Below are 10685 nucleotides of genomic sequence, written 5' to 3' on the forward strand. Positions count from 1 at the left end.
ATTGAGGTTATTCACTTATAAGTGTTTCAATGACCCTCATAATGGATTTTGGTCAATCTTGTGAAATTGTAACTAACTAAGTTCAGCATGACAACGAAAAAATGAGCCTCATGTCTGTTTTAGATGAGGTTGGAATTTAAGTCCAGATTTTTGTCCTATTAAAACTCACAGAGTTTTCTAACTCTACGACCGTTTTGACCGAATTTATCTGATATATCTTTCTCGATTGAAAACAATCCAGTGTTACCAAAAACCATAAAAATAAGTACCAATCCACATACGTCAGCCTAAAACCTCTGAAATGCACGTTATCCATTCCATAAAAGAATAAACCATTTTGAGTTGCAGAAGTTTCGGAACTATTGGTCCAAAATTGTGTAATCCGCTGCCATTAGAGTTGAAACAATCTAAGAAAATTGATGTATTTAAGAGAGATCTTAAAACATGTTATTTCAGAAAGTTTGAATCACTATTTTAAAATCTGAAATGAGATAAACATGAGTAATGTATCACTGATGACTGACAGTGTGATGAATGTGCAATATAAATGAATGTTTTATTCTTTTTAATCTATTTGTAATCAAGTTACATGTATGTAAATAATCTTATCTCATGCTACATGTATATCAATCAGTTTTATCATTTTATGGTCTCTGCAATTTTTCAAAAATATGTTAATTGGAATTGTATGTAAAAGCTTTTATTTCATTTGATGTTGATCCACATATTCTTATGCATTCAAAAATTTTATTCTTATTATTTATATGTACTATACAACGCCGTTAAATATTGTTAAATAGAAACAGGCGTTTAATTAAATAAAAAGTTTCAAGTTTCAAGTTACCCACACATTGTCTAAACCATGCCCTTATTTAAGCAGAAGATGTTTAACAAGTGAAAACCAGTTAGATATTATTTAAAATCGCGTTTCAGTATCATCAATTTTCATTTATATGTTATATTTTTGCACAAAATCTAACAACATCATAATAACATAAGGTATTTGGGTGATATTCTACCTAGTTCACCATGTCCAAAGTCATTTAGAGTAGTTTTGTATCACAATATAAATTGTGTACAAAATTGCATACGTACTTATTTGACACTATTACCATATATTAACCCAAGCCATAATTCAGAATAGTTATCGTAAGTTTATCAAAAAGTTCCAATCTACAATCTACATTTCTACAATCATACGATTTGTTAACTTCAAAAGAAAAGATACAGCATACTGATAAGGTAGTATTTACATTTCATTGATTCGACTTGTCTTTATATAATCTGTGATCGTATATATAAATTCGTTGTAATTATTTATCCATGTGCATTACACATTTATATACTTTAATTTGTATTGACGACATGTTGGTACGGTGTTATTATATTTTGGAACATAATAAGAAAGAATGTTTTTTTTTCGTTAACTGTGAACCAGATGGACCGATCTTAATAAATGTATTGCCGTTTTATCTGACTGACCATTCACCCATGTTACTTAATTACTTGAAGTGTACATGAACTTTTTTAATCAAAATGATCAGTGATAAGGGTTTTGTGTGTGTATGTTTTTTTGTTTTGTTTTTTATTAATTGACATTTACACTATCCAAAAAATCAGTAATTCTGTAACAACTGTAATATGCATAATTGCAAAAAGAGGTAGCAAAAGTTATCACATATACTCTGAGTCTCACAAACAGTGATATTTTCAAGTAAGTACAAATAGACACATTAGAAATTCGAGCAAGCTTTCGGCCATGAAAATTATAATAAACTTGGACACGCTTTTTCTTCTCCCTTTGATGATGCATTATTTGGAATGTTTCTTCTCTATCATACATCTTTATCAACAGTAATAAAAATCAGCGACAATCAAGGTACGTATGTAAACAGTTTCTGGCATAAATTCTGAACAGTGTTCAAAGTACATGTATAGCTTGCGTCCTAAAAATAATGGCGATCAGTAAGATCAATATTTAGAAAGTATATTTCGCCATAGTCTCAGTGCTGAAGTTAGTGTTCAGTGAACAGTGCCAATTTTGCACTCAGAAAGTAAATAACAAAGTAGATTAACAGACACTTTTGATATTGGTATATTTCAAATGATTTTATAAAAAGAAAAATGCAGTTCATATATTCTACATGTTTTCCATTGAAAGTAAAATGAGGAAATTGTAGTCTCTAACACATCCTTTCCTCATTTAGTCATTCAGTCAAATTTGAAACACGTGTAAAAATGCACAGTTTTTTTTTATTTTATCTTGCAATGCTTTAAAAAAAAGAATATGTCAGGTTACGCAGCTGAGCAAAATGTTGTTTAGAGGGCACATAGTGCAAAATAATACTTTTTATACATGATATCTAAGCATTTCTTCTAACAAAGTGACATTGCCTCCAATTTATGTCAATCAAAACGAAAAATGCTATAACAGCACATATAATAAATATTCCAGAAGCTCCAATACTTTTAGAACTCTTTCGTTTATCCCTTGCAGATACAAGTTTTCGTTTAGTTTTACTTGTCTTTAACCTTTCAACAGTCATATCTTTTAACATTTCTTCAAACTCTAAACTTTCGGCTTCGTCAGTTACATTGCTCGACTTACTGCATATGAATTGATTATTGTTGCTGCAGTTGGCCAGTTGGAAACTGCTTATATTGTTCTTATTGTATAAGATCGGGCACTCCATGTCAAGCTTGTCATAGTATACTGCAAATAATAAAATGATACAACATATGTAATTGTACAAAAGGAAAAAAGAAATACGTGTGAATATTTTCAATACAAATTATATTACAAGAAGTGGTAAAATATCAATGGAGTCAATTGATCTAGGCGTCACACGTGATCACTTATGTGCTTTTGTGGTAGCTGTAACCGAAAGCAAATTAACACAATCCGCTGGATGAACCTGAGCACTTGATACTACAAGTCGCACCTAATGATATATTCTACGTAAACAAATTAATAATAAATAATGATTAAATTCATTTTATGATTATAAAATTGCAACAATAATAACTATTTTAATTTCATTTTATTGCTTGGATCATATCTTTTCATTCACATATTGAACTTTTCATTCTAATTAAACTTCCCTTTTTAACGTCTTCTTTTATTCAAGTTAATTTATCTACATATTTTTATATTCTTACCTCCAAGCCAATACGAATTGTTTTTCAGTATTTTGTCAATGGATGGCTGGAAAAATCGCATGGGATTGGAATATGCAAGCAGTTCAGCACCCATATTCATACAAGTATTTCTAGCACTTGGAAAACTTTCCTCTTGTTCCACAACGAGTAATAACTTATCATTTATTCTCACCCATTCTGTAACATATAAAGATTTGATAAAAATGCATTTAAGAAATAATTGTCACCTTTTGAAATATGAAATCGCACTTTCTATAGTCAGCATTTTTTTCTTTTCAATTAAGATTGTTTGCAAAAAGTTGTTGTTTCGTTTTTAATTAAAAACCCCTAATATTTATTACTTCTGTCGTAAAATAATATGTACGTAAAATAATATGTACATTTACCATTTTTCGAAATATCCTTAGCAGTAAAATTGGTTGAGTGACTCATTTCGTGTGATGTGCTCAAAGAAGCTGTAATGGGGTTTGCTGCACTGGAAGAAACTCTCCCTGTAATCACAGATGTAGACGAAAAAGTTGTTGTTTTGTCGGTTGTCGGTTGTACATGGATGTTTTGTTGCGATGTTGTAGAAAATGTTACCTTTGATGCAGTTTTACCGTAGTATTTTGAAGAAGATGACACTGAACTTCTGCTAGATGTAGGCATTGAAGTTGTCATGATAGCTGTTGACGTAGAAGTCATATAGTATGACGTTGTTGACGATAATTCTTGTGTCGGTGATACTTGAGATATTAAAGAAGATGGCATTGAACTTCTGCTAGATGATTGCGATGTTGTAGAAAATGTTACCTTTGATCCAGTTTTACCGTAGTATTTTGAAGAAGATGACACTGAATTTCTGCTAGATGTAGGCATTGAAGTTGACATGAGAGCTGTTGACGTAGAAGTCATATAGTATGACGTTGTTGACGATAATTCTTGTGTCGGTGATACTTGAGATATTGTGGAAGATGAAAATGTAGATATCGACGTAGAAGTGGTCATTTTGGTTGTCGTTTTTGCTTTAGAAGATATCACTGACATTGACGTAGAAATGGTCATTTTCGGTGTCGTTTTTGCTTTAAAAGATATCACTGACATTGATTAGATAATGAAAACAGTTTGCTTTGAAGCAGCTTTTATCGTAATGTGGCATAAAACAATCATTTAGAATTAATAACAATAAAATCAGTACAATGCAATAAATCAAAAATGGTGATATAGATACTTTGAAGTATAAAATATATCAATGTATCGTAAACTAACTTTACTGGAACCTTTAAAAAGGTTGGTGCTAAAAAAATTTAAAATATCAAAATTGTTCATAGCACAACGATATAAGTAACAGATGAGGATTATTTCAACAAGTTACTTACCAATTATTTCATGAACAGACAACCGCAAATCACCGCCGCAATATTCATCTCTATCTCCAGGACATGTGTAATAACAATCTGAGTCCGAAACTTTTTCACCAGGAAGAGTATTGCAACAATAACATTCAGTGCCATACTAACAAATAAATAATAAACAAATATACAGGTTATACACCTTTTTAATGATTTCTAAAAGTACATTGGTAGAATTATTCTCATCAAAATATTTTCATAAAGTAGACGGTTAATAAAAAATATTCTCAGTAACAAATATATGTGTGTTATATAATATTCTAACACGACCCGCATTTTTCACTATTGAATATAGAAGAACCGAAAGTGTGTGCTATTATACAATAAAGTCACAGTCACGTAATCATAATACATGTGACGTAACCACTAAAAAATCTGACGCACTGAAAATAAGTACGGAAACAAATCAGGCGCAATTTTGCTTAATATCAGATACGGCAGCATTGATTTGTTGATGTGTTAGAATCGAAATAATATATCCAAATCAGTGATTTTATAGCTTATTAACATCACTGTTTCTCGTTTGATGCGCATCATTATATCACTCGGGCTACGCCCTCGTGATATAATTTGTCGAAACAGTGATGTAATTGAGCATAAAATCACTGTTTGGGATATATTATTTCTGAAACAAGTATGATGACATGAAATCAAATGATGTTTATCGTCAAAATGTCATATTGACCTTGGCTACTCCCCATCCCCCCGCAATTTATCACATCATATTCAATGGTTCACGAGGGAATAATTGTGTAATAGTATTAATACATATATTTATTCTAATGCCTTTAATCTTTTTATTTTGTCTTTGCGTTGGCCCATGTACGAAACTAACTTTGATGATATGAACTTCTAATGTTAATGTTTTGTGATAAAAATTACATCATAAACATCTGACCTTAAAAGAAAATTTACCTGATGAAAATTCCATTGGACTGATTGCTTGAATTTGCCGTTTTTACAATGTGTGTTCTTTTTAATTTCAATATCATATTGAAAGTGACATTAAGCTCATTTTTTTGCTGTCAAATTTTGTTCAATTATTAATATATGTCACGAGATTGAATTTTATACTGGTGATTGACCGATTATTTATAATAAAAATGCTTGGCATAAAATAATATTAAAAAGTATACTAAATCATTAAAAAACTGCCCCACACTTTTAAAAAAATGAACGCTACCAAATCATTCTGAACGATATTTATTGACATTTTAGTGTGCCACATGAGTGTTGGATAATTTCTGCACAGTAAAAATTCAAAGTGAATACAAATATGTTAATTTGAAAAAATGGCAAAATAGGCAGTGAATTATGTTATAGAACCAACTAATTTCAATAAGTGGTAATAGTACCTTTGTTCCAGAGTATGTATATTTCTTTGCCTTACACCTTCCTATGCATTCTTTTCCTGTATTTGTGTCTGAATTGTTATGAACGAGTTGACAATATTGATTTTCTATTGCCGCATGCGCATATTTGTTACATCCAATATAACCCTGTGGCATGTTCATTTTATAAGCTTAAATAAAATAAAATATATGTTAAACTTTGCACTAGCATGAGGAAACAATAGCTTTCGTCTCAATGATCCGACAAAGTTATGTGAAAAATTAAAGTCATATATAATGATATTTCTTAATTCAAAATTATACCATATTCATGATTAAATGATTAATTCTGCTCAAAAGCAGGTACTGGTGGGGAGTAGGGGCTTGGGCGGTAGCTTCCATATATCACTTTCGTCTTTGAACAGGCACGGTCATACCAAACTAAAACTTCGATTTTTTGTTTCTGATGTTCATCAGGGATTCTGTTGTTGTTTATTTTCTATTTGTATATATGAACAAAGCAAAGTTGGTCATAATGATTAAAAATCATGTACATACATCTTGACTAATATTTCTTATATGAGCGTTATTGTAAATTCCTCGCTCAGAATTCAAAATATCTCCGTTTGATATCTTATTTTGCATGCCTGATAAATGTGCTTCAAAGATTTATTTTCTGTTTAAAATAGCAACTGTTTTAGTTGCTTTTTACATCTACCTTCATTGTCATAAACAGATATACGCCAAAACCCACCACAATGTTCACTTCTGTTCCCAGGGCATTTATTATCACACTCTTTATTCGGCTCTTTGATAGCCTGCAGATTGTGGCCGCAAAAGCATTGGTTGCTGGCCTATATAATTTAAGAAACGTATCTATTGTATATGAATTAAATTACAAAAGTACAGATAATCCGGATATTTGCTTCTTATATTTCAGTCACACATTACGCAAAGTTTGTACCAGTATGTCTTATTTTTAAAGCTAAATCGGTTTCATTATAATATTAAAGACAGTAAAATACAGGCTGCATTTGTTTCAGAATACAAAGAAATACAGAATTTGTTTGTATGTGTTTTACGTCACACCGACGCAGTAAAGGTCATATGGCGGCGTTCAAGCTTTACTGGTGGAGGAAGACCTAAGGAATACATCCGTTTATTATTTTAGGCACGAACGGGCACCTGAGTAGACGCATCAACGTTCCGTAAGCTAGCTAGATAGTTTCCTCACATGAAAGAATCCAAAGTCCCTGTCAGGATTCAAACGCACAGCGGCAAGTGGTTCCGAAGTCAATGACATTAAATACTAGGCCATGAACGCCCCAAGAAATACGAGGAAATATTTGGCATGAGTACAATCATTTAAATTATGTATAGTGCCATTGCTTGAATATTTATCTGTTTCTCTGTGAACACATTTTTATAGAACAAAGCCATTTATTCCAAAAGAAATTTTCTTATCGATAACTCTCGGAAAAAGTAATATGCACACTTCATAATGCATGACCAGTACTGAGCAATTGGTTTAAAATATTTGTTTTTTATCTTAATTTCATGTTCAATGTTTATACACATTTGCTTTCTTACTTTGTTTTTTCTCCGAAATAAAATTATAAAAAAGTATTATTTTTTAATCTTGCAGTTGTCTCATAGAATGGTGAATGTGTGAAAAGTTTATTTACCGCTTTATTTATTTATTTTAATTACCTCAGTTCCAGCGTACCTGTACCTAATTTGCTTGCATCTGTCTTTACATTCTTTTCCCGTGTTGCTATTTTTGCTTTCCAGCGTCTTTGGCAAAATTCTTTTGTCGTTATCAATGAAGCATCCGATATAATCTGATGAAAAGTATGATCTTTCGTCTGAATAAATATATAGAAGAATTATTTGTAAGATGTAACATTGTTGTCGCTGTTGTTATTGTATTTCTTTAAAAGCAAATAAAGCCTCAGAAATCAGAAGTCCATAATTTTTTATTCTTAAGAAATGTCAAACATGCGTTTATTTATGTTTTAAAAAAGTCTTTTAGAGCATGTTGCAAGTTAAACAACTGAAGAAAGTAGCATTGAACATGCAGTTTTGTGTCGTAAAATTTGCCAAATGTAAATTAACAACAAAATACTAATTCACTATAATCATACCATTTGCAAACAGAACAAAAGAAGCAGTAGATAGATCATATATATGGAAAACAAGTAATTTTCTCGACATTGTAACAAGATAACAAAAACAAACAGGTTATTTCAGAAATATAACTTATAGCATTCTTGAGGCATATGGGACCTTTAAATATAAATATTGTTGTTTTTTCTGGTCCTTTTGGATTTTAAGTTCCGTTACTTTTAGTATTGAAAATTAAATACTGCTTAAGCATGTACTAGTGACCGTGAGGTATGTCGAACGTTTCATTACCCCTCGTGAATATGAATATATTCAATTAAACCAAGTCAATAATGTTCGCGTATTTCATTTTTAAATGGATCTTCCATTAACTACCATAATTTCTATAACTTATTATTTATTTATTCATTATCTTGCATATTTCAGTTATATCATTATAAATTAAATTATTTAAATATAGAGCAACACGGTGAACCTTTTGCTGGTTTACATATAGAGGATATTTGTTTGTTTTTGTGTAAGATGAAATTTTATTTCATCGAGTGGGCTTTAAAAACAGTATTCTCACGAGTGGCGTAGCCACGAGTGAGAATACTGTTTTTAAAGTTCACAAGATGAAATAAAATTACATCTTACGCCACTCGTGAGAATACTGTTTTTAAAGTTCACGAGATGAAATAAAATTTCATCTTACACAACAAACAAACAAATTTTCTTTTTATTTTATGCTAAAAAACAAGTTAAAACGAAATTTCCATAATATTAACGTAAATATTAAAATCTGTTTTCCCCATTGAGAGCCCCATTTAGTCCGAATTTCTCATTAAAAACAAGAAGTCTTGAGCTGAAAAATAAGTCCGACAATCAACGTTAAATGACAGTGATATTATTTATTTTGTTAAAAAAAATATGAATGATGGCTTGTTTTAATAATAAAAACAAACAATTCTTGTAGGAGAAAAATTCCAACCATCCATCCATATTTCTGTTACTTACTGCGAATTTATATTAGACCTGGCTTTGTTAAATGTAAGCGGCAGCCACATTTTAAAGTTGTGTATTTCACGGGAGGAAAATAATTGTGTTTGATTCAGAGGGATATCATTTGGATTTGTTAGTCATACACCTTTTTAAAAGAAAGAAAACATATTTGAGGATTGAAACAGACAAAAAATCAGTGTTGACAGATGTGAAAACACTAAAAAGAGCAGCTATGAAATGGAAAACTTGGAACTTGCTCGGAACGCTGGGTGGTTTACTTGTTCTACGAGCTGATGGCTGGCATTGCTTTGCAATTTTTCATAAAGCATACGGCAGTTATTGCTCGTAGGATACTTTAATATGCCCAAATGTCATCAAGAGCAGTTTGCATGTGGAAGGAATGTATTTATCAGACTGTAAAAATGAAACAAAAAATTTAGAGACGAAATTTGGTGATTGGAATTTGAATGAATAGAAGTAAGTTTTCTTCTTTTTATTACTTTTGACATTTAAGTTATTTATCAATTTCAGCTTTGCGTTTTCTTTAAACAGCCTGACTTTGCCAGAATTGTTAGCAAAAATAAAATTGAGGTACCACGTGGGAAAAATCTTAAAAAAGTACTTTCGTCATTGAAAAGTGTGAAATTAAATTTTGATAATTTTCACTGTGAAATTATCAAATATAATTTTCACGGATAAATCATTAATCCACTGAAAAGCATAAAATAAAGGAATATAATTACCCTTGAAAACATATAAATATCTAAACCTTTGAAACAATGGAATATTACCTTCATTTAAAAAGAAACTGCATGTTATATTGCGTTAATTTTTCGCAAAAAAGATTGTGATAGAAGTGAAAACAAAATGAAAACAATGTGGCAATGTTCAATAATGAAACCAATTCTAACGCTAGTTAAGAGGTCCGCCACTGAGGGTTTTTTTAAATGACAGGACTGGAATGACATTCTTTTAGAATCTTATACCCTCTGATATAGGTCTGGACAAATGGCCTGTGTACATTATTACAGGTCATTCGTTCAATTCATTTTTCCAGAATAATTATTTTAACTGTGTAAAATGAGCCCAAAATAAAACACGTATGATAAGGTTAAACATAGTTAATTTCAGGGAACTTTGCATATGCAAAACAATGTGTACAATAGAAACATGAAATAATGAAAAAAAAGGATTTGGTCTAAAAAGTTGAGCTTATAAAAACCCCTTCTATGGAATTTCTAAATGCATGAAATACGGTATGACATATGAAAAGCGATTAAACGCTTTTGGCCCGAAACAGGTTAAGAATAGCACAAAACAAAGCATTGGGATATTTATTGAGTGTTATCTTTACTATATATTACTTACCATGTCAAAACGAATGGCATTATTGTATAAAAATGAAAATAACATTATTTTGTATTTTATAATTCTATATTATTATAATTCACTGACTTTATCAGCCATAATTCATTTAGTTTTCATTATGGTAGAGAATTCACAATAAAAAATGATCATACCAGTTTTAAATGGTTATTTAAAACTTTTATAGCGTGTAATCTTATTTTGATTATTTAATGGTATATATAGATTAAATAAACGACTCACCTTTACAATAAACTTTTACTAAGCTCATGACAAGAACTAAGATAGTTATTTGACACTCCATATCTAAACTGACTAGGCAAAGATAATATTC

General features: G+C 30.6%; 1 protein-coding gene across 1 annotated transcript; it reads right to left on the reverse strand.

Moving 5' to 3' along the window:
* Positions 1-2252: 2252 nt before the first annotated feature.
* LOC132735955 (uncharacterized) lies at positions 2253-3843 on the reverse strand. Its single transcript, XM_060722995.1, has 3 exons — positions 3546-3843; positions 3160-3336; positions 2253-2713 (listed from the first exon to the last, which is right to left on the reverse strand). Exons 1-3 carry the CDS (start codon positions 3841-3843, stop codon positions 2364-2366), a joined length of 825 nt encoding a protein of 274 aa, XP_060578978.1. The 3' UTR covers positions 2253-2363.
* Positions 3844-10685: the final 6842 nt, after the last annotated feature.

Source organism: Ruditapes philippinarum, unplaced genomic scaffold (assembly GCF_026571515.1).
Source record: "Ruditapes philippinarum isolate M1 unplaced genomic scaffold, ASM2657151v2 ctg10385_1_1_1_1, whole genome shotgun sequence".
Lineage (NCBI taxonomy): Eukaryota > Metazoa > Mollusca > Bivalvia > Venerida > Veneridae > Ruditapes > Ruditapes philippinarum.

Coding starts and splice junctions, on each gene's coding strand:
- LOC132735955 (XM_060722995.1), bottom strand. CDS start 3,843: ATGACTTCTACGTCAACAGCTATCATGACAACTTCAATGCCTACATCT. Junction 3,337..3,545: donor TAAGGATATTTCGAAAAATG/GTAAATGTACAT, acceptor TATATGTTACAG/AATGGGTGAGAATAAATGAT. Junction 2,714..3,159: donor CAATTCGTATTGGCTTGGAG/GTAAGAATATAA, acceptor TATTATTTGCAG/TATACTATGACAAGCTTGAC.